The 24,667-nt window shown below is 46.3% G+C and overlaps 1 protein-coding gene across 1 annotated transcript in view; it reads right to left on the bottom strand.

The window, feature by feature from the left end:
- plekhg2 (pleckstrin homology domain containing, family G (with RhoGef domain) member 2) overlaps positions 1-24,667 on the bottom strand; it is a 78,002-nt gene that overhangs the window by 3,760 nt on the left and 49,575 nt on the right. The window contains exons 7-21 of the mRNA XM_080889090.1: positions 17,456-17,606; positions 14,794-14,925; positions 13,687-13,869; positions 13,431-13,523; positions 13,252-13,338; positions 12,609-12,642; positions 12,414-12,512; positions 11,029-11,130; positions 9,941-10,039; positions 9,745-9,851; positions 8,224-8,370; positions 7,102-7,233; positions 4,769-6,545; positions 3,326-3,752; positions 2,245-2,976 (exon numbers count right to left, since the gene is read on the bottom strand). Coding sequence (XP_080745216.1) covers positions 2,245-2,976; positions 3,326-3,752; positions 4,769-6,545; positions 7,102-7,233; positions 8,224-8,370; positions 9,745-9,851; positions 9,941-10,039; positions 11,029-11,130; positions 12,414-12,512; positions 12,609-12,642; positions 13,252-13,338; positions 13,431-13,523; positions 13,687-13,869; positions 14,794-14,925; positions 17,456-17,606 — 4,302 coding nt within the window. The remainder of the gene's footprint in view (positions 1-2,244; positions 2,977-3,325; positions 3,753-4,768; positions 6,546-7,101; positions 7,234-8,223; positions 8,371-9,744; positions 9,852-9,940; positions 10,040-11,028; positions 11,131-12,413; positions 12,513-12,608; positions 12,643-13,251; positions 13,339-13,430; positions 13,524-13,686; positions 13,870-14,793; positions 14,926-17,455; positions 17,607-24,667) is intronic.

Genomic DNA, 24,667 nt, shown 5'->3' on the forward strand with positions numbered 1-24,667 from the left:
TGTTCCCATTTCCTGAGATGAATCCATGAAAAATGTCAAAAATAACAATAAAGATAGTTTGATATGAAATACTATTGATCAGTACAAACTGATCAGCTGTTAGCTGAGAGTATTTCAGCATGGCGTGCAGCGTGTTCTTAAAAATCAGAGGAAAATGGACAAGTGAAGGACAAAAGAATAGGTTTGATCTACAGTGTCTGAAACGACGTCCATAAGAAAGAGGAAGAAATTTTCATCCTTCACCGAAACTTCGTCAGAAACGCTCTCAGTGGAAGGACGTCTGCCAGAAGGCCGTTGATAATGAAGAGAAACGTGGTGCAAAGGCTGAGGCATGAAAACGACACAAGAACTGGACTGAAAATCAGGTCTGATGGAGCGATGGATCCATATGTGAAATTTGAAAAAGAAGAGCCCAGACCTCAAAATCACTGAAGCAGTGAGAGATCATCCTGACAGAGATCAGCAAAAAGGCAGAAACATCCAAAGAGGAGCTTTGAACGTCCTTCAAGAAGCCCAGAGAAGTATTCCTGAAGATTCCTTAAGAAACACGGAGAATTAAGGTGGTCATACTCAGTGTTGGTCAAGTTACTTGAAAAAGTAATCAGTAACTAATTATTGATTACTTCTCCAAAAAAGTAATCCAGTTACTTTACTGATTACTTATTTTCAAAAGTAATTAATTACTTAGTTACTTAGTTACTTTTTAAAAGCACGATTTACAACCTGAAGAGGTGATAAAGTGATAGATCTTTCAGCCCAATTCTACTTTTTCTGCATAATCCATCATACAAAATGTAATCAAATGGAAAAGTCTCCTTTTAAAACTTGTTTTATTAGTTTTAATCTTTTAACTTTATGCATCAAACAAACATTTAATTATATGCAACATTCTCTGACTGGAAGAAATTAGTTTAACATTTAAACCTATTTTCTGCACATTCCAGCTCATAAAATAAAATATTTTTTGTGTTTACACTCAGTCTTTCAAATAGATGCAAGTAAAACACAGCAGAAAATAAATAAAGTCAAAGACTCAGCGGTCCTGTTGCTCTATTTTCACCTGTAAAGCAGGAGTGAGGTAGGCGGAGGTTTACCCTGGTGCAGGTGTGCCGCGGTCAGTGGAAGAATCCGTGAGTTTCTCTGTGAGTTTCCCATTACGTCGTAGCTACTCGGTGCTTGTTGGAAGTTTAGGGTTTTTTCGCTGTAAAAAGAAGTTTTCTTCCCACGCACAGCGGACACTAATGTTTTTGTCACTTTTTATGGAATCAAACTCAAAGTAAGGTCAGTACTTCCACGCTTTAAACACTGCACGCTCATACTCTCTCCCACACTCGATATATGATCCATTGTTGATCTGCACACAGCTGTTGTCACGACCGTCGCACTCGCTTACGTCACTGTCATGAGACATTCTCACAAAAAATCACGGTTTTAGTAACGCAGTAACGCAGCGTTCCTACGGGAAAGTAACGGTAATCTAATTACCGTTTTTGCAATAGTAATCCCTTACTTTACTCGTTACTTGAAAAAAGTAATCGGATTACACGTTACTGCCCATCTCTGATCATACTAAACATTGACTTTCAAGTTCTTTAGAACTGTACAAAATACTGTATAAAACGTTTTAGTGGTAACAGAAAGTTGTAATGTGACAAACAAAGGTAAATTATGTGGCTGAAGGCAAATTCTTCTACTGATCAGAAGCCAGATAAAATTTAGTCTGGCTTGAAATAAAGTGCCAAAGATTACAAGAGCAAGAGAACCTCGAGGCATACGCTTTAATGAAAACATGTGTCCTGGCTTGAACTTCACCTTCGTGTTAATACAGCCACGTTTCATTTCTTATATAAAAGAAGAAAAAAGAAGCAGATCAAAATATGTTAAACTGAAAAGCATGGGCTGGGCTTGCTGGTTTATTAGGGGTTCGAGTTCATACACACAGACCAGGTTCCCCTTATTGGCCACCTTCATCAGATTATCATTATTACTTTGTAAAAACTCTTCCAATTGCTCACGAAATCTCTAAAGTGCAGTTATTCTGCTCATTTCCTGCTGCATGCTTTTAGTTATTTAACTGTGCATGATTCACACTTCAGAAATACCCTTCTTATCTCATACTGGGCCTTAATTCAGCTCTTGACTAACTGCCAGTCACAACCTTTGGGAGCTGTCAGAGCAGTGTGAGCTTGCACAGATTCTGGGTTTTCTGCACTTTTGCTTGTCAGTTATCAGGTCCATACACACCTGTGGTCACCTTCAGGCATGCTATTGACATTCGGGGGATCAGATGAAGCCCGTCCGCCCAGCGTCGTCAGCAGGTCGAGCGGCCTTTGGCTGGTGAATGTTGGGAGATGGTCTTCAGACTGCAGCTGAGCGGGATTTGATGGACGTGGTTCATTTTCTCTTAAACTGTGATGCCCTGGGGTTTCTGTGAGTGCGTGGCAGCTTGCGTGTGAAGAGCCAGAGGCTGTGAGTAAGGGAAGACTCTGGGAAGGCTGAGCAGGAAGCTCTCCTAAGGGTCTCCATTCACCAAAGCGCCCTGCTGAACCCTCATCGCTGGAGAGTTCCTCTGCTGATGTCTTCTGCGGACGCTGGTTTCGCAGCACAGTGCTGCCCGCCTCTGTTTCTCTCTGCTCTCTGCTCGGCCCTGGGTGAGGTCTTGCAGAGCTGTTGCACTTTCCTGAAGACGCGTCTGCATTTGCATTTCCTGTGCAAACACTGAATTCAGGCGCTGCGTAAACATTCACGTCTTTGCTCAGCGTATCCTTGTTATCTGTGAAGCTGTGTTCTACTCTAGCTTGTATACATTGTTCAGCTGCTGCGTCCTGCTTGTCTTTGTCTTGGTTATCTCCATCTTTGGTCACTTTTCTGCAGTGCTCAGCACACAGAGGTGGCTGCGAGGGAGCGGGTTGGGTGATGATTTCTCCAGACTCTCTGGCTGAATAAGCATGGTGCCGACCACTCTGCTGCTCCGGCCTGCAGGCAACCACAAGGAGAAAAGTAGTGGGAATGAATCTGCTGCTGCTGCTCTGAACTGCAAACCAAATTTAGCTAATCTCACTCATTTCAATGTGCACCGTGGTGAGCCTATAAAATGCTAGAAAGACCATTTCATGTCACGCTTGTGGTTTCTGTCGGATCTGAGCTTCACTCCTTCTGCCTTCCATCATTTATAAACATTTGGTCATTTACCATGGTACTGACTAATGTTTATTCATGTATGTATATGATTAACCATAATTTATCATCAACTCAACTCATTTTTTGTACTCAATCCTTTATTGTTATAGTCCTTTCATTTTTACTTAATTAGTAAAGTACTCACACATCTGGATGCACATCCCTGTTCTCATTCAGGGGGTCATCCCTGGAGGGGTCCTTGTTACTGGCAGGGCAGCACAAACTGGAGCTCCAGTCTCCAGCTTGTGTCCTGAGATGCTGAATGGTTGTTGTAGAAGATGAGGATGCTCCAGGTGAGGTGTACCTGTGCTCATAGCTGTTCACCTGGGTCAGACTGGATGATTGGTTGCTTAACAAAGGGGCTGGATTTTCTTGAGGTGTGGTGGAGGTCTGGGAAGTTTCACTCAGAGTACGGCCTACACCAGAGTCTCTTTCTCTGCTCAAAGCAGAGATGAAGTCTCTCGGCCTGGAGAGGCTAATTCCATTCGTCTGCTGGGTGGTCATCTGTTCTTTGACAAACACATGACCAAACGACTGAGGTTCAACTGGCTCCATCGCAGCCTCCTGGACATCTGGGAAAAACAATGAAATATAGAGTATGAACCAAACATGAAACAAACAATTAAGCCACTGCTTCCAAGTATTTTCCTGTCCAACAAAACAGACGAATCAACAGGTGTGTATGGGACAGCAGCATTACACTGCTCACAGAGACTTGGCTGCAGCAAAACACACTGGATAAAGCCTACAGCAACATGTACCACATCGAGGTTTGTTAGACCACAGTTCAATACTGCTGATCCCTGCATACACGTTAGGAGGAGAGCCCCCCAGCCACAAAGAAAACCTGGCCAGAAGGTGCATCACATCAGCTGCAGGACTGGACGGTGTTTGAACACCAGGACCTCGAAGAGCACACAGCATCAGTGCTCTCATATATTAACTTCTGTACCAACAGTGTCACTGTGGACAAACGTCTCCGGGTGTATTGCAACCAGAAACCCTGGATGACTAAAGAGGCCCAGGTCCTGCTGAAGCAACGTGACGCCGCTTTCAGATCCGGTGATGGTACGCAGTACAGTGCAGCCAGATCTGAGCTGAAAAGAGGCAACAGAGAAGGCAGCGTACAAGAGGAGGATTTAAGACCACTTCAGCAACAACAACTCAGGACAGGTATGGCAGGGAGTTCAGCACACCACCATCTCTCACCTGGAACAACAGGGCCGTTACGCCAGGCTGCTCTTTCTTGACTTTAGCGCTGCTTTTAATTTGATAATCCACAGACAGACTAATAGTGAAACTGCTGGATATCGGACTTCCTTCTACCACCTGCAGCTGGATCAGAGACTTCCTCTGAGACCGTGGATAGAGTGTTACACATACACTCATTCTTTTTATTTTTTCATTTTTTGTATTTATTAAGTTACCGTGTTGTGTTGTTTGTGTTGTGCATAATGCCGACGTGGGATGAGCACTGACAAAAAAGAGAGATCTTATCTTATGTTAACACAATAATTTGGTCCTGGACTCTCTTTAAAGAACCCAAAGTCACAGCATCTTAGAGGAAGTCTTAGAAAAGGCAGCTTACCTGGTGTGAGGCTCTCTGCTGTCTTTACTGTCCTCTCTTCCTGGATCTCTTTGGTCTTCCAGCTCATGGTTTGAGTCTGGTTCTGGTCTTCAGCTTGAATCTGACATTGCCGCCTTTGTGTTACGTTTTGGGTTTGAACTTTGACCATGGAGTAAGTTTGGGTTGCACATCTCGACTCTGACTGACCGGTTTCTGTTTCATATTGTTTTTGGTGCTCAGCTGTAACTTGAGCTTCAGCCTGTAGCTGACTTCTACTTTGGCTCGGGCTTGCGGGTCCAGACAGACTAGCAGAAACCACCGATTGGTTCCGTCCACTATTGGAGCGTTTTTGATGCAGGGGGACCTTCATGGTGCTGGCTTTGGCGCTGTACATTCGAGCCAGTGTTTGGACCTTGCTTAGAATACGCTCTGAGTTTTCTATCAGCACAGGGTCTACCACGGGGTTCGCCTCGAATAACCCGATACCAGCCACATCCGATCCCATGGTCTCGAACAGGGCTCGGTTAGCAGTGACAATCCTGGAGTGGCGAGACCATCGACCCACTTTTATCTGACTGGGAAGGTCCTCGAGGTTCCCAATGGCCTTTGCTTGGTCTCTGCTTCTGGTTCTAGTCCAGATGTTCTGGGTTTTTGTCTCAGGTTTTTCGCACGTATTCACAGGTGTAGAGGTTTCTTCATGGCTTCCATTAGCCTCTGTTGAGCCTGGTGGGTTAGCTTCATGCCCATTTGTAATAGCTTGGTTTCCAGCACCAGGCATGGTTGTTTGATCTCTGGACTCTCCTTCCACCTTCTCCTCCCGTCTTTCCACCAACGATCCTTTGCAAACATTCTCATTTTGATCCTGAATCTTTGTTTCTTCTCCAATAGGCCTGCTTTGGTTTGATTGCAAATTTACCGGATTTGGAGTCTCTTCGTCGTTACTCGCAGCAGAGGATGAAGACTTGACTCGGTCCTCTTCTCGAAAATCCAAAGAGCTCATTGGTTTATCAGCCTGTCCATCACTCTTTGCATCTGCTAGTACTGGAAATGGGGAAGAAACTGGACCAGAGGAAGAAAGGTGCTCCCTATCAGTATCTCTTTCTGGTTCTTCGAACTTGGACAGTCCACTTTCTGACTCCCCTTGGTGACCACCGACATCAAAGCGTGACATGGTCTCCTTTACCAAGCCAGAGGGAATTTGTGAGAAACTGTTTCTCCTTTTTGACCCTACTTCTTCAGCAAGCTCTTCATCCTCTTCCTCGCCCTCTTCAGCCTCAGCTGCTGCCTCATAGTAACTTCTTATCTTTTCAATGATCTTCTTATCTCTCTTGGTGAGGTGGGAACCTCTTGTAGGCGGGTGATATCTCTTGTTGGGCTGGTTAGGGGCTCCTAGATTTGAGGAGGAAGTTGTGGACTCTTCTTCTTCTATCGGTATGACTTTGTTTTTGCTTTCCTCCTCTTCTGAGACGAATCGATGAAGGTCTAGTGTTTGGGGTGGAACGATCTTGTGTCTATCCTCGTTTTCACTCGTTTTCGTCTTCTCTTTATCATTTTCTTGTACTTCTCCAAGCACTTCTTCTCCCTTTTCCACCTGACTTTCTGCAACTTGAATTTCTTGGATTTCACTTTCTGTTGTCTCATTTTCTCCAGTCTGACTTTGGACGATGTCATCCTCAATCTCTGCTCTTTCCTGTTCCTGTGGCATTGTGTGTGTTTGTTCTTGGCTGGAGGTGACTGGGGGCAGCGGGCAGGTGAAGTTGGTCTGGTTGGATAGAGGCTCTTTGGGCTCATCCTTGATCTGTACCGGGGAAAAAAAGTAAGAAGAAACTTACAGTCATATGAATCCTAGCATGTGCTAATGTAGCTGGTGGGATATGGACACCCACCGGTGTGTTACTTAACAGTTTAGTGAATAGTTTAAAGAAAAAGAGGGAAATCACTGGAATTTGTTCAAATATCTGCCTGAATTTGGTTTGTTTTGTTAAATTAATAAAACCTTGAACAAGAACATGTGCAGTAAAGGAGTTGTTTGCTTGAGGTCTTTGGTAATGGATGGTCTATCTTAAGGCTCTTTCCTGATAAACATGCAGTTTGTCATGTGATAAGATTTTAAGCCACAATGTTCAGATGTCAAAACCCAGGATTTGACCTCTTTATACGTGAGGTTTCACAAAGGTTGGTCTTCAGTAAATCAGTGAATAATCAATGACATCGCAACATGGTGTGACAGTTTCATGAATCTAAACAAGTATGGCTAGAAAGAAAAATATAGTCCACTTGAGGCTGACTCAGACTCGTGTCCTCAAACGTGGTTGACCACATGTCAAGTTATGGTGGGTGTTCTGTTTTCTAACCGTCATGTGAGTGTGGATGGCAGCGAGCCCCTCTCTGGCTCTACTCTGGTTGATGAACTCCAGGATCTCCTCTGTGATGGACAGAGTGGGAGGAGGACTGAAGGGGGTCAGCTCCTCTTCCTCCTCCTTCTCCTCATTTAAACAAAAATGAAAAGACACCATTAAAAGGATGCTATGAGTGTTTGATACAGTCCTGTTTTCAAACCTACTATCTGTGCACAAGTTTGATTAAATACATTTTATTATATTACTGTAGTGGGATTGCAGTGGGAATTGGCTCAGCTCAGGGCTCCTGAGCCGATGTAAGTTTCCATCCATCCATCTGTCTACTCACTCATCCATCCATCCATCCATCTACTCACTCATCCATCCATCCATCCATCCATCTACTCACTCATCCATCCATCCATCCATCCATCCATCCATCTACTCACTCATCCATCCATCCATCCATCCATCCGTCTACTCACTCATCCATCCATCCATCCATCCATCCATCCATCCATCCATCCGTCTACTCACTCATCCATCCATCCATCCATCCATCTACTCACTCACTCATCCATCCATCCATCCATCCATCCATCCGTCTACTCACTCATCCATCCATCCATCCATCCATCCATCCGTCTACTCACTCACTCATCCATCCATCCATCCATCCATCCATCCGTCTACTCACTCATCCATCCATCCATCCATCCATCTACTCATTCATCCATCCATCCATCCATCCGTCTACTCATTCATCCATCCATCCATCCATCCGTCTACTCACTCATCCATCCATCCATCCATCCATCCATCCATCCATCCATCCGTCTACTCACTCATCCATCCATCCATCCATCCATCCATCCATCCATCCATCCATTCGTCTACTCACTCATCCATCCATCCATCCATCCGTCTACTCATCCATCCATCCATCCATCCATCCATCTACTCACTCATCCATCCATCCATCCATCCATCCGTCTACTCACTCATCCATCCATCCACTCACTCATCCATCCATCCATCCATCCATCCATCCATCCATCCTGACATCAGGTCAGCACTAACGCAGATACATCCTCTGAGGCTGCAGTGCTGACGAGTGCTAGCACAAGCTAAAGTTACCTCCTCCTTGTTCGGTCGTAGCTGAGGCTTCAAACTGGCGCCGCCTCGCTCGGACTCCACCTCTATGACGGAGGAGGCCAACGTGCTGCTGCTGCCTGCTGAGCCCAGGCTGTCTGCGTGGCACAGCTCGCTTTCACTGCCCGCCTGCTGTTACAGTAACAGTTTTCTTTAGATTTACAGTCCAGCATAAACACCATAAAACCAGCAGTGCAAACTCACACTCATCACTGTTCAGCGCTCCAAACTGAAATCACTGAAATCTCCCTCAAACTACAGACATACGTCTAAATGGACATAAATATACATAATACATATATACATATATAATGCATATATGTATTATGTAATACATATATTGACATAAATGTGAATGTTCATGTTTAAGTTTCCTCCCATTCCCTCCCCGACATGCTCAGCACCCAACAAATTTATGAAGCGATAATAATAATCTGGGCCAGCTAGACCTCATGAAAATATAACTGTACAGATTATAAAAATAAATAATAACTATTATCACAAGAAATCTTTAAATATATATATATATATAAATATACGTGTTTATACGCTGATTGTGAAAAACGATGTAGTTGAGATGTTGGACCAGAGGATCTTTGATGGTTAATGAAGCGTTTAATAGCTGAGCTGCACATTTGCCAGAAATCTGAACGCGGTCTCACCTTCATAGCTGCGAGATTCCCGGGTGGAGCGAAGCGGTGGGGCGAGACGGGTGACAGATGCCGTGATGGATGAGAACAAAGAGAATGGTGTTATCAAAGTATTATTATTGTTTTCAGGCACTTAGCAACTTGGCATCTGAAACTACATAACCACAAGTTTCATGTTTGAACAATGCTTGAGCCAGGCAGGCCCGAGCCAAACCCACACCCCGAGAGCTGCAGGAAACATGAATCCGGTCTAATTTGCTTCTCGCAGTCAACGACATGCATATCGGAGCAAACACATTTCCAAGTTCAAACATGTCCCACTGTGGCAACCCCTCAGCTTTGCAGCTTTCAGCTTTCCCATTCAGAAACAGACGTGATGTTTCAGAGCTCATCTTTCAGATTTCTGCGCTTCAGCAGGTAAATGTCACTCCAGGAGCAACAGCTCCCCCTGGCTGTGGAACTGCACCATTTCTATTCACAAGTTGTGAAAAACAAGTTGTGGTGAACAGCTGTTGTTAGTTACTGAGATCCAGGCCCAGAACCAAAGTCCGCACACTCGGACTGGGAGACTGGTTCCCGATGAGCTCACGGATTCTTTCTGAGCATCTCTGCCAGCTCCGCTCAAACGATTACCCACAATTCATACATCACTGTGGCACTAAACCGGGGTTTGTAACAAACGCACAAACAGGGAGCAATCCACCTGAAAATGACTGGAAAACTCCCGTTTTCTGGAAAGCAGAGGGATTATTCACCAATATTGTTTGTGGATTTCTCTTAATTATTTAGTTTTGAAGTAAAACGAGTGTGGATGAAAGACGGAAGAAAGTCCATCGTTTTGCCAGAAAACATTAACCAGGTCTAAGCGCCGTCGTTTGCAGCGGAGGAATCTCTGTGGGAGCTTTCTTTGCTTCTCCACCTCCACGTGACCCTGGAGCTGTGGCAGCTTTAAAACCCGATGAACTAAAACAACAATCTTATCAGCGACGGCTTTTTCAACCTGCAGAGAAATCGGACACAGTTCATTTCTGATTGCTTTGTTTCATTTTAGCTCTCAGGGTGATGTTTGGGTTCGGGCCTCATCATGTGGATAAGAGTCTGACTCGTCTCACCGTTGGGATGAAACACTGCTTCGATGTCTTTGGCAGGAGCTGGAACAGAGGAGGGGAGGCTGGTTATTGCAACATAATATTTGCTGTTACACAACACATGGTCTCGTGGAAACGAGAAAGAGAACATGTTTTTGAGTTTCCTGCATTCACCCTCGTTATGTCAGGAATCTTCATCTTACTGACTGAAATACTTTCACCCACACAGACTTCCTGCCATAAATGACATCTACAGGAAGCGGTGTCTGAAAAGGGCTGGGAAAATCATCAGAGACCCCAGTCACCCATCACATGGACTCTTCACCCTCCTGCCCTCTGGGAGGCGCCACAGGAGCCTCCAGACTAAGACCACCAGGTACCGGAACAGCTTCTTCCCCACAGCTGTCAGACTCCTGAACTCTGCCTCCTGACATCTGACCCACGTTAAACTCATGGACTGAACATACACACACACACACACAATGGACAACTGTACCCTCAAACACACAATAATAACATGGACTGAACCACCACTCACAACCACTAGCACTTTATATAGCCTCTGTAGAAACTATCTACACCCTCACTTATCTTAACTGCACTACTGTAAATACTGTATAGACAATCATTCTGTACAATAACTATACTTCTACGACTGTTTATAACTTGCAAAGTTCATATTTCTGTATAGTTTTCATATTTACATCCTGTTCATAGCCTGTACACACTTATAGTTATAACATATTAATAACATACCTTCATACTGTGTACATTGCAACATACCCATAATAGACCCATATTTTGTACCCATATTTTTTATTCTATTCTATTCATTAAAAGCACAATCTCATAGCTGCTTCCACGATGCAGGACTCTGAGCTGCAGTGTTTCAGGCTGCTGTGAGTCACCGTTTGGATAAAGTCAGTTTCACTTTCCCTGCTGCTTCGTTGTGTCTCTTTGATTAGAGCATCAAAAAGCAGATGTTTGCTGTTTTATATGAATAAAGGGTGGAGACTCTGAGCCTGAGCTGTGGCTGAAGCCTGTCTGAGTACCTGACTGCCTCCTGGTGCGTCGGTACGGCAGGTTTCCCTCCAGCAGCAGAGGCAGGTTCTTCCTGGACTTCTCCGGCGTGTACATGAGCAGCTCTGGAGGCTCTGCAGGACAAACAGAGCAGAAAGAGGCCCTCGTGTCAGGGTTGAAATTCAAACTGTCCCGTTCCTGGTATGATAGACTACATGACTGTGAGCCGCCTTACATTTTGGGTGCACAAAAGTTGATAATATTATCAAAAGGTTTCTCAAACAGTTAAGACGAGGTGATCGGGTCTGTCATTTGGAATAGACACAAACCAGAAAAAAACTTTTAATTTTTATGTTTATTTAAGCGTTATCTGACAGTATGTTTGCACTACCCATATGGAAAAGAAATAGTAAAAACTTGTATGTGATTACTCATGAAAGTGGCCACTTTCTCATTACTTTCATACATTGTTTTCGTAAGTATCCAAAACATACAAGTTTCATTTTATAATTTTTCAAGGGATCTTATATCTGTTTTCACTCTTGTATGCTTTTCATACAAGTTTCAAACAAGACAGATACAAACTTTATAAGATTTATATACATCTTTTCCATATGGGTAAGTACCGCAGCAATTTCCTAATGTTGTAAACCTGCTCAACATTTGGCAATAAAACCCTTTCTGATTCTGATAAGCGTGTTTTTCAGATTCTTAGATTTAGTAATGCCGTGGGGTGGGGGTCAAACTTTAGCACAGTTGTTGTGCAATCGCTCAGGGGGGCCGTGGCCGCCAGGCTCTCGGAGCTGACTGTGTGCTGGAGATCGCTGCGTGGGTTCAGGAACACGTCACCGTAAGCAGGGACCGCCGTCACCTCTGCAGTCACACGTGAAGCTCGACCTCCACCACTCAGAGCTCAGACGGAGGCTTCTATCAGTTCAAAGCTAGCATCCATGATGGGGCCATTAGCGCACTGGCAGGGGTAACCAGGCCATCTGAGAAGGTCCCAGTAATGATGACGCACACCTCCGGGTTCTGAGGCTTCTCGGAGAACTCTTTCTTTGTTCGGTCAGATGACAAACCTGCACCCTGCTCGCTTTCCACGAACCAGCGCGCCGGCTAAACTGACCCGAGTACAGACCAGATCTGCTGCTGACTTCATGCAGCCAAAAACGCCCGAGCCGTATGAGGCAGGTTCGGGAGACACGTCCGGCGTTGTGTACTGAAGCTCAGCTCAGAATGAGCACATATCCTTCAGAAAACCTTTATTTATGTCCAGTCTGTGCGTCCACTTAAACAGACGCTAGATTAATGCACAGCTTTCCCCATTTTTGGAAACGTGTTACAAACAAGTCGCAGTCATGACCTGTGAGCAGGAGAAGAAGATGAGGAGCAGCTCGAGAAGGAGGAGGTGACTGACCCTGACCTGACTGACGCCTGCCTCGGTGATAGGCGTGGATGTCGTCCAGCCGCGGAGACGCAGATGACTTCTTCAGGTGGTCCTGCTCGAACTGAGGAGCTGAAACACAGGAAGTGATGTCACTCCATCTGCAGAGGCTGAAAACTGTTATATAAAAATGCTGAATACGTGTGTGTGTGTGTGTGTGAGACTCACACTGACAGAAGTTGTCTCCCAGGACCTGCCTCGCCTGGAAACGATCAGTGAATCAGTCAGACGTGTGAGCAAAGACAAATCCTCACATTAACCAGGTGGATTTAAATGAACAGGTGAGACGCTGACTCCAGTTAGCTGGCTGGATGTGGGATGTTAAATATTCAGAGTCAGTGTGTCCACTGTAACCTGGTTACAAACATGGATGTATCACCATCCTGCTCATGTTACAGGACATCTGCTGCTCCTTACTGTTTACACCAGCAGGGGGCAGCAAAGATCTACAAAAGCTGCTAACGCTGCACTCTTTACTAAACTCTACTGCTGCTGCTGGGAGCACGACTACATGCATGTTTCCTCGATCTTTGCTGTGAACATTATAAACAGCTGCTCAGGTACAGATCGCGCTCTCACTGCAGTGCAAATCAATCCAATCAGCTGCTAACAGAGGCCGTAAAGCCACCACAGCCAGGTCTACTCAACAATCGGATCTCCTGCGAGCAGCAATATGCTTCAAAACACAGTGATCGGTGCTGAACTTCACCTGTGGGCAGGTAAGAGTCAGCATCTAATGTGAGTGTCTTTGGATGGTGGGGAGAACGTGGGAGCTTCACACAGGAAGACCAGGACATGTGAACCTGCTTACCTTGTGTGGGAGTGATGCGGGATGGTTTTCGACGATCAGCCTCTTGAGGTAGTGCACCCACAGTCGCTTCTCCTCCTGATTCTTCGTCTGCAGAACAAAAAAACAGGATCCAGACACAAACAGTGAGGTCGCTGCATCTGAGATCCAGATTTAAGGCGGAGACTCGAGGTTTCCCTCACCTGGACTACATGCTGCTGTTTGGGAATGGTCTGGTCGGACACTCGGAAGCACAGCGGGTCCTTCAGATTCTCCACCAGCAGGAGATTACAGCACTGCAGGTGGAGGAGCAGACACAGAGACAAACGTGAGGAACCCTGAAGGTCAGAGCATCGCTGTGGCGATGAGCCTCTGTTTCCTGGGGGGTCGCATGTGTGTTTGTTGTGATGCAGGAGTGCAGACACAACCCACGACGGCCTCAAACGTGTTGTTACTTACAAAAATATGTGTGCTGTAGACAAACTGCTCCATCCTCTTCTTGGCAATCAGCAGCATTTTATCGAACAGGAAGAACGCTCTCTCCTTCTTCACTCTGTGGACTTTAAAGGAACCTTCAAGAACCAGCTCGCCGAACCCGCTGAGGTCCGGCCCAGTCCAGTTCACCAGCAGGGACTCGATTTCCTGGAGCGAGACATCGGTGAAAGGTCACAGGCTAACCACAGTGGAGTGAACCCGACCTAAACCTGCTGATCTGCACCGATCCTTCATCTTCAGAAAGGTTCTTTGGAAAAGCACAGCGTTCTCTAGAGAACCAGTTTTCTCAAAATGCCTGCATGGGTCACAAAGTTCTCAGTGCTGAAGGCAACTGGACGTCTTTAGGTTCTCAAAGATGTTTCACCTCAGACCTGAAAGGCTTCATCGGTTCTCAAAGCACATGGGGGTCCCAGCTATGCAACAACTAGCTAGGTAACATGCTAACTAAGCTAACTCGCTAACTAGCATCAACTTGCTAGTGATTGCGCTCCAAAGCTCAGCTAAATCTGGTCACAAACCCATGTTAACGATGGCTAACATGCTAACAATGAAACCTGCAAATATCGATCCACAAGCTCATATGGTAGCTGTGTCCATCTTTCATATACAGTCTTTGTTAATAGCTGCTGAATGGTAGCTCGTAGGTAGACCAAAGATGTCCAAGGTGTTCTACATCGTGGGCCACATGGACTGGACGAGTGAAACATCCTCATTCTGTCAGTGTAAAGACGTTTAACTGAAACATCGTCATATAAGAAAAAGACGAGTAACTTCAACAGGACATCTCAGATTTCGCAGATAAAAAAATCAGTGAAAGAAATCTGTCAGCATGTCGGGAGTAAATGTGTCATTTTGTTTTTTATTGTGGACTCGTCGTAAAAAGCTGAACTATCATGAAAAACAGGAACTTTCATGTTACTTAATTACTTTGAGTAGTATCAGTGCCCTCCTTCACATCTTCCAGAGCCATCTAGTGGGCCACTTTAGAGTCTGGTGGGCCGATTCTGGCCCCAGGGCCTTATGTTTCTCAGCAGCTTTTTTCACGTTGGGGTCCTGCATGATCATTGTTACCTGCAGCCGCACAGCGTGCTCCTGTTTCCTCTTCATGTCGTTGATGTACCATGCGACTGCTGTCATGGTGACGATGGCATCCTCCACGACCTCATATCCGGGCTCGCTCTTGTCAAAGTGCTTAGAAAGTTCCTGAAACGAGACGAGACCCGCACATAAAAGACAGCTCGCACTCTGAGATCCTTCCCCGCTCTGATCCTCCGCCTGCTGAGGCCAAAACACAGACGGGGATTTCTCCGAGCCTCAGATAAACTGTGGTTTGTGTCCTCATAACTTTTACTCAGTTTGCTTTGACGTCTTTGAGACCACCGTGAACACGAGGACGCGAAGCATCATTAACCCTTAAACTGCCACTGAGCCACCTCACCGTGCGGCTCTGTGGCGCAGCGGATAGCACATTGGACTGCAAAGGTTGTGACTGAAGCTGCAGATCAGCCACATTTCATTCGTGCTCATGGAGTCGTTCTGTGAACTCTGGAGGTCAAAAGCGTCGCTTCCCTGTGAGAAGCATCGGACTGGAAGTACAAGTAGCTCAGAGTATGTGTGCAGTTACATTCCACTGCACCCTGAAGCGCCTTAGCACAGAATGGACTGAAACGGGAGCAGCTGAGGATTCTGGGAAAATCCCAGCTCGGATCCAAACACGTGTTTGACCGATGTTTAAACTGGCCGCCGTCATCAGAGCGGCAGCGGCAAATCCTGCAGACCAACGAGCGAGAACAAAGAGCAGCTTCAGCTGTGTCATCCTCCCGCCCGCTCCTAGAGCTGGGCTTGGACTGGGACCAGTGAGGAGACTCGGCACGTTCACTGGGAAAGCTGTTCCTGCTTCACGGAGCAGACGGCTGAGTGAGAAGGCCTCTGCGGCTTCAGCTTCACACCGTAGGAGCTCCTTTAAAGCACGCTCTGTGTGAACAGACGTGATGAACAAGTCCTCGCCTCTTCCAGGTGTTTGCGCGTCATGTTAAACATCTGGAGCACAAGTCTCCATTCAGCCAGATGTGATTATTAACGATGGGAATTTGGCACAGAAGAACAAATGGTTCTGCTCCTAAACCGGACCGCTTCAGCTTGTTTCCATCGTTTCATCCGTTTTGACTCTACTCAAGTATTTCTGCATGTTCACAATAATACACACGATGATACTGCAGTATCAGGTGGTATCTGAGCAGAATTACACGTGTGTGTAAATATTTCATTTGTTAGAATTTGTGGGTTTATTTTGTGCTGCGAGTCTTTAACTGAGACTCGTCTGTTTCAAACGTCTGCTGAGCTTCTCCTCAGAGTAATGAGAACACGACGACGGCCAGCCTGCAGTTCGCTCTCGTGTGATTTAACAGAGTCCCCGTTTCCTGGTGCTGACTGCGGCACAAACGGGCTCCAGCATCTGTTTGGTGTTTGTGCCAAAACTGACTCAACAAAGACAACGAGAAGCAGAGCTTACGACTGATCGACGAGTCTTCCTGTCACGTTAACTCGAGGCCGCTGGCTTTACTTCTTCTACATGCTGAAATCAGATAAGTTGAGTTTTAGGGCAGCTGTAGTTTCAAACCTCAACCAACTCTTTGCACAGCGGAGCCGACTCGCTGACTGTCCTCCAGTCGTGATCCTGTGTATGTTTAGCAGTTAGATGGCCGTCCTGCAGTTTCAGATCTTTGCGTTCTGCACAGACTCTGAATTAAAGTAAATAATGCAAATTTCTGTGCGTGCAGATGGCAACGGATTCACGGTTTAATCCCCATTTCATCTCTGACAGACTGCATGTGACTGCTCACGGACTCGGCGTTGTTGACCTTTATCGCCGTCTTTGCACAGCTGTGTTGCTTTGTAGACAGCGACTGACCACGCTGGTCTCAGTCGGTCCCTGTCTTTGAAACAGCCGTTTTAATCACTTCTGTCCTACACGTGCACACACGTTAGCGTGTCATGAGACAGAAGCATAACTGCACTTCACTGCAGCACAGACGGTAAAGGACCTGTGGTCAGAGGACAGAACAAAGCTGTGACAGAGCAGCTGCAGAGCGGAAAGAGAAGTTTGGACTCTGAGATGATGTCAGAGTTTATCCTCGTTTTATTGGTCCTGGGAAAAACCCCGCACACGTAGCCGAGGACACACACCGCTCGTCTTTAAAGACGCGACGCGCTGAGAGGTCTCAGCCTGACCCTCTGTTTACTGACAGGAGACAGACCTGTTGCCTGGAGACCAAAGCTTTACGAGGACCAATCAGCTTCCTCAGGGAACCACAGGGAGTGACATCATTAAGGATGTTTGGTGTTACCTGTGGAAGCAGGTACTCATCTAGCAGTATCAGGTAGGACTGAAGTCATTTATGCTGAACTAAAGCTAGTATTTGAGATGTTGAGCTACTTCTCAACTACTAGAATTTGAGGTGTTTGGATGCACTTGCAGGTGGCACCTGACCAAGTAACAGGCTTTCGTGTGCACAGTATCTGATAGCATTTAAATTCTCACCTGCAGTATTTGAGGTTCTATATGCAGTATTCATTAGTACAACCTGTATTAGGCTGTTTTTGAGGTGCTATGTCCAACATCTGATCGTATTTGAAGTTTAACTTGTATATCTGGAGGTATTTCAGGCACCGCATGCAGTATTTGGTAGTATTTGTGATATAACTTGTAGTATTAGGTGGTATGAAGGGTCACCTGTAGCAGCAGGTGGTACTTGAGGATCCTCTGCACTGGTTTGAGCAGGTACGTCTCCAGCGGTAAGGAGTGGCTCAGGGTCGCCTGCCTCTCCTGGAAGAAACGAACCAGACTTTCGTTCTTCATGCACTCCCTCAGCACGGCCACCGAGCTGTGGACACAGAGCAGCAGAGACGGCGTTAATCATTAAAACCACAATAGATTCTCTTGAAGCCAAACAGCAAGCCCCAAAACAAGTCGATGGTCAGGTTACCGACATCTACAGAGTTCAGCCATCACCTCGTAGCATTTAAAGGTTCAAGGCTCTTTATTTGTCACATGCATAGTTATACAAGTATAACACACAGTGAAATGTAGAGGAAGAACATTATATATATATATATATATATATATATATATATATATATATACACACACTGGGTGAATGTGCAGTAGTAGCAGCAAGCAGGTGAAAAAGCACGGGGAGGGAACTTTAACAGGAGGAACAAAGAGATGAGCTGGGGTGGAGGAAGGCCAGAAGACAATGGAGCTGCAGGAGGTGAGAGGGATGTCCTCAGCCGTTCATCAGAGGACGAGGTGAAGAAATGATGGAGGGAAGGAGGAAGAAGAAGACAGATGGAGGCGATTATGACAAACTAAAGAGCAAAAGGACTCCACAGCTGTTTGGAGCTTTGACAAACATTCATTACAAGTTTATAGAAGAACGAGAGAAACTGACGAGATCAGAGAGAAAGAAAAGATTCTGACAGAGAGCTTCTGGATCCAGTTCACCAACATTCATCACAATCAGAACAAAGAGCAGACGACGAGGAGAAGAGGGAGGGCCACATGTCCACGACGACGAGATAGAAAGAGAAGACAACAAAGAGTCTGAGGAAGGGAAAAATGGAAAGACAGGAAGTTAAAAATAGGTCCAGGTTATGAAGAAAGAAGCGACAGGAGAGAGGACGGGGATGGTGGTGAAAGAGGATGATGGAGGACAGTGGAGACTCGGCTGTCGGGTCCTCTGACAGACATTCATCACAGTTGGAAGCCAAAGAATGTTGGACGCTGGTGGAGGGACTGGAGGGAAGGAGGGAAGGGAAGAATGAGGAGGGATGAGGAAATAGGGGGCCAAAGAGGATGGGAGGAAGGAGGTCAAGGTAACGATGGGGACGGAGAGGAGAGATCAGGCTCTTTTTCTCCACAGGAAAGAGGGGGGATTCAGAGCAGTGCTAATATCTTCTGCAGACATCAGTGAAGTGCAGAGTCTGAAACGAGCTTTCAAACACAGCAGCTCATCTGTTTCTTCCCCACAGCGTCCTAAACACCACAACAGGTGATACCAACCAGAATATCGCCCGGATAATTAAAGAGTTTCATCTGCAAACTCACAGCTGAAACGTTAACCACAGTTTACAAAAAGGAACTTCACAGGTTCTCAGTCTAATCTAATCAAACATCATCAGGGAGGCGTCTGATAGGCCCACATTCATCCTGCAGCCAGACAAAGATTACCTTAACCACAGAAACACGTTCATACCAACCAAAGAGGCGGTGGTACCGGCACTGTCCAAACCAAACCAGGCGCACATTTATCTCCAACCTATCAGGTAAGTTGTAGCAGCTGAACCTGCGCACCACCCAAAGAGTCCTGCAGCAGCACTGGATGGCCAGCAGGGGCATCAGAGGGATGCAACACAGTTAATATGATGTTTTGGGACCCCCCGAATGGTGTGCCTACTTTTTGTGCATGAGGGGGTTCTTCTGGCTTCATGCTGGGGTGGTTTGCAGCAGAGCATGAAGCAGACGGATCTCTAAAACTGATGGAAAGGTGGAACATGAGATGGACCGGAAGATCGAGGCATCAGCAGCGATGCTGACGCTGTACCGGACTGTTACGGTGAAAAGAGCGAAGCGTTCTGTTTCCAGTCATAATGAGTTCATCAGTGTCACATCGACTGCTGATGATGTCTGCTCCGTCTCTGCGGGGTTTAAGCCCAGACACCAAACACCAAGCAGACAGAACAGGTCAGAGGTCAGGCAGGGAGCCTACTCTAAGTCTAGCCACAGTTGGGCGGGTTATAAAAGCAGACGACCACATCCGGTTCCACCGTGGTCACCGAGGCCGCAGCCTGAACAGACTTACCAAACCCGGACATCAAGGACTGGAAGCATGGAGCCGGGTCTGATAAAGCTCTGTCCTGCTCAGCCGGATCATGGATGGATCGACCCAAATACCCCGATTGCCACATTTTGGACCCTACAGCGCCAACAGGCAGAGTGCAAACATTTATCACCAGAGTTTACCACCCGGCTCCTTTCAACAGAAAACGTCTAATGTCTCAAATAAAAGTCAGACTGGTTCTGTGGACGATGACTTATTCTCCAGTGAACATCAGCAGAACAGCTTCAGGCTGTGGTCCCATGTTTTTGGGACAGAGCGAGGCCCAGCACAGGATCAGTGTGTTGCTCCTAAAAAGGTGCTCATTGATTTTAAGGCACTGGTTTGGTGCACAAACCAGGTGAGGCCATTGGGCTTGTGTCACAGAAATGTGCCTGTCCAACCACACTGAAAGGCTAATGTACCACTGTAAGGGTTTGGACAGCCTATCATATATCTGTCCATCCATTATTCCATCCATCCATCCATCCATCCATCCATCTATCCTCCCATCCATCCTCCCATCCATCCATCCATCCATCCATCCATCCATCCATCCATCCTCCCATCCATCCTCCCATCCATCCTCCCATCCATCTATCCATCCTCCCATCCTCCCATCCATCCATCCATCCATCCATCCTCCCATCCATCCATCCATCCATCCATCCATCCTCCCATCCATCCAGCCATTCATCCATCCATTCATCCATCCATTCATTCATCCATCTATCCATTCATCCATCCCTCCATCCATCCATCCATCCATCCATCCATCCATCCGTGTGACTTCTTCAGTCTCAGCTGCAGCTACAGCCCATTGTTCCTTCGGTGCTGCTGGTTTCAGTCATTGTGCAAATGTCCTGTTTATAAGGTTGAAACCTGCAGTCAGCTGAGACTGAAGACGTCACCTGATGATGACGAAACATCCAGATGAACAGAACCGACCTTTTGGGATTTCCGTACCTGGATGAGCACGAATTGGAGTTCGGTGTCAGCTACGCCACATCTCAACAGTCACCTGCAGAGTTTCTGAGCTTATACATAACTGAGACATGCAAGCAAAACAGCATTGTTTGTTGCCATGGAGGTTTTAAATGGTGTGGTATATTAATGTAAAGCATGTGTAAACTTTACAGCAATAAAAGGCTTAAAGAAGAGTCACTGTTCACAGTTGTGCTATAATGAAACCTGCAGCCGCTGGGATGACAACAGTGACAAATGTTAGGTTCATATAAAATGTCACAGAATGAACAGCCAAATTTAAGTCGCAAATTTTCTGTAGACAAGAAATGAAGCTGTAATCTGTCATCTCGGACTGAAGGAAGCCGACTTCAGCCTCAGATAAACACTCAGCTCTGCATGGAGAATTTAAAGCAGATGGCAGATATGAAAAATGTGCACCAGAGACATGCCTAGAAACTGCGTTTGGCAAGATTCCCATGAACTCATCCACTGGAACACACCGAGGACTTCCTTCAGCCCAAACTTCCACAGAGTCTCCAGGGTCGCTGTGCTTCACCTCGTGTTGTACGGATGCTCGGAGCAGAGGAAAGCAGTCAGTTTCACAGACTGCAGATAATCGCAGCCGCTCCCCCGAGCCCGAAGTCATCTCCACCAATCAGAGGTAACAAAACACCAACCTGCAATCTGCACAGCCAATCAAAACACTATTAACCTCTTAAATAGTCCCACCCGTGCGTCTACCTGTAAGCTTTGTTTGCATTGGGATAAAACGCCTGATTATTTGTCCAGATGAGTTTTCCACAGATATGCCGCACTCTACACTGAGGATCTGCTTTTCCCAACTATCTGCTCCGACTACCGAATTCGGAAGTGCAGCAGTCAGTCAGCAGGCAGCACCGGGGCAGAAAGACCCCAGCTATCCCGAGATTTCAACACAGAACCATGTTTAAAGTCCGGCGGTTAACCTGGGCAGTCCTGCCGTGCTGTGACGGGGCGGAGATGAAGGCTGGGACATAAACCCAGTAACCTGCTCTGTTTCCCAGACGTACTTTCGCTTTCATGTGTGTTGAGTCTGATCATTCCTGGAACATTTCTCTGCTCTGTTAAAAGTTGGCGTTAATCAGGAGACCCCCTGCCAGCCTCCAAAGCCCGCTGGCTCTACAGCTCATCAATTTACAGCATTACAAACTGTGCTTGCATCCAAGTGGAGTTTAGCGGCATAAATTACCTCAGCATCTGTCTCTGTTCTCCCCATGGAGCTACCTACTGAGATTACATCCACATCTGTTCAAATCATTCTGCTGGCAGCCAGTTTCATGATACACGCACAGTGTTGTGATATTATAAAGACAAATATCTCCTTCGGTTTTGTTGCTGATGGTTTTCGATGGCAGAGAAGCTGCGTTCCTGGAGCCGATCTGTTGTTTGGTGCGTTTTCATTTTTGTGCAGGATCCCCGGGCAAACAAAGCCTCTCGTCTCGTGTTCCCAGCGGGACGACAGCAGAGTTCAGAAACCTGCAATCCAGCACATTTCCCTCCAAATCTGACCCAGCGGATCACTGTGGAAAAATGCAGAGCAGGGGCTGACAGAGACCGAAAGTCTGCTCCTCTGGTGATCGCATTACTGCGAGTTTGCTGAACGCTCGGAGCTAAAATATTCCACAGGGCTGATTCTGGCTAGTAAGACAAAAGTTTTGACCCAAAACCGAAAGATTTAAAGCAGCAGAAAGTTTGGTTCCAGATCTTTAAACCACGACCCCTGTGCTGATGGCTGCAGCACACGCAGGTGACTTGGAGACTCCTGTGGGACACAGCGAGGTGACCACATGAGTGAAAACTGGTTTCGAGCATATCTGAGAAGCTGAAGAACTGACGTCCTGGTGCCTTCACGGACCTTCAGCAGCAACCACAGCATGCAGCGCTGCCTCCAGCACCCTCAGCCACAATAAACCCTGATCAGCTCAGACTTACTCTGATTACTTTTAACCTCTTTACAGCTGGGGTTGGGCTCACATCCACCCCTTCATCTGAGCCCTGAGGTTCGCTGGCTCTTTATTCTCACGTCTGCTGACTGACGGTGGCCGGCACACTCTCGCCATCCACATCAGACTTAAATATCTTCTCACGAACCCTTTTTAGGAACATGATCACCTGACATGTGTTATGGTTTCATCCTTGCATGCAAACATGCTGTTCAGTGATCTGTCAGTGTTTCACATTATTTCCTGTCTATGTGCAGTAACAAACACACAAAGTTTTCATGTGTCGGGTTTGCTGAAAGATTCCTGTGTTTCAGGCTGGGAAAAAGTACATTTGGCACCCGTGAGCATCCTAACACGCAGCAGCTGAAAAAATCAGCAGTTGAGAGGCCAGGAAGGGTCCAGCAGAGAAGGCAGCAATGCAGCTCGAAAAGCTGGAGACGCGCTGACAGAGACAGAGTTTCTGGGTTTGGTGGTCTGAAAGCATTTGACCTACTTATTTTTATTGGTGTTTAATGGAGCTTTAAGGAGGCGACAGGCAGATAGAGCGAGCGAGCGAGGTGAAGGAGGGGTCGCCTTCCACCCCGGCAGACTCGGTACGTGCCGAAGGGTTTAAACACACGGGGAGGCACATATGGGTGCCGATGAAGCTTTTACTGCGCATGTATGCAGTGATTTAAGTGCATCAATATGCAGACAGATGGAGGCCGGGCAGAGATCCAGGCAGGCCGAGCGCAGTCGGTCAGACGGTGGAGAGAAGACCTGCGTGAGATCAACAGTGACTCTGTTTGACTCTGCAGAGAATAAAGAGACGAAGCAGCCGCGGACGCAGACACGTGCAGTGAAACAGGGTAACGCTGCGCTCTGTGCCTCTCGTTCACATCTATCACTCACACGCAGCTCTCAGATCTCTGCGTTCGTGTTACTTCTTACTTCATTAACGGCAAAAACCAAAATAAATGTGACTTTTCTTCAGAGCATCGTACCACGCAGAGCTCTGCACGCTGTGGCAGAGACCGTCACGTGCAGCTGGTTAACGTGGGCGCGTGCTTTGTTTGAAGCTGGATCTGTGGATTTTTCACCACATTAACATCAGCCTCTCTGCTCAAGTTACAACCGCACGGTCTTGTGATCTGCTTCATTTGTGATGAGCGTGCAGAGTTTCCCAGTTACATTAACACTGCCTGAATAACGCTCTGCAGGCTAGGCTAACGCTAACAGACGACTGAAAGCTCAGGAAGAAGAAACCAAAGATGAGCAGACGTGTTTGCAGGAGAAGAGACAAACAGTAAATATATGAAACTATCACAACGTCATGCCTGTGCTTGTTGTACTTGTGCTGTTGCTAGGTGGTTGCCAAGCAACCTGCTGGTATAATTGTGTAATTCAGCTCTTGTGGATCTAAAGAAATGTTAAAACAGGAGCTTGTCTAAGGTGTCACAGAGGCATAAAACAGGTCTGTTTTCTAACTCGTGATGTTGTAGGAGACAGTGTTTCACATTGATTGTGTTACTTTGTGTTGGAACAGTGAAACACTAAAGCACAGAGTTGCTTTTATTCTAACTTTTGGCACCGATTTTCTCCCTGCAGATCGATCTTAGATCTATCCACACATCAGACATGGATCTCCTCAGCAGTTATCGGCCCTGAGTGTTGGGCGTGTTACGGGTGTAACACCTGTGAGTTTTTATTCCCCTTTAACTTAAAGTCCAGCTTTTGGTGATATTTTTCGGCTGTGTTGGTCTCCAAATGTTCTCCAAACTTCTGCAGCTCCAACAGATTTTGAGTTACAGAAAGAGATGATTTGTTAGTCACAGTTTGTTCCTCGCTGGTTGTTTCAGTGTCTTCACGCAGCTTAACCAGAGCTTCACACATAAAAGTATTTTTCCTCCATGAGGGGGAGAGGAGGCGCGAGTACCCAGAACTTACGTGCATTTTGCAGGAACATAAGATGTAAGATGGGGAAATATTGTTTGCTTTTCCAGAAATTTTCCATGAAATAACCCAGCACCTAAAATTCCTTCATTTAATTTTAGGTTATTTCATTGTTACATGAAATTTCACCTAAGTACAGGGTACTTGTGCCTTATTTGTGGGTCGTCTTATGAAGTGTTACTGTAATGT

This window comes from Rhamphochromis sp. 'chilingali' (assembly GCF_963969265.1).
Source record: "Rhamphochromis sp. 'chilingali' genome assembly, chromosome: 8".
NCBI lineage: Eukaryota > Metazoa > Chordata > Actinopteri > Cichliformes > Cichlidae > Rhamphochromis > Rhamphochromis sp. 'chilingali'.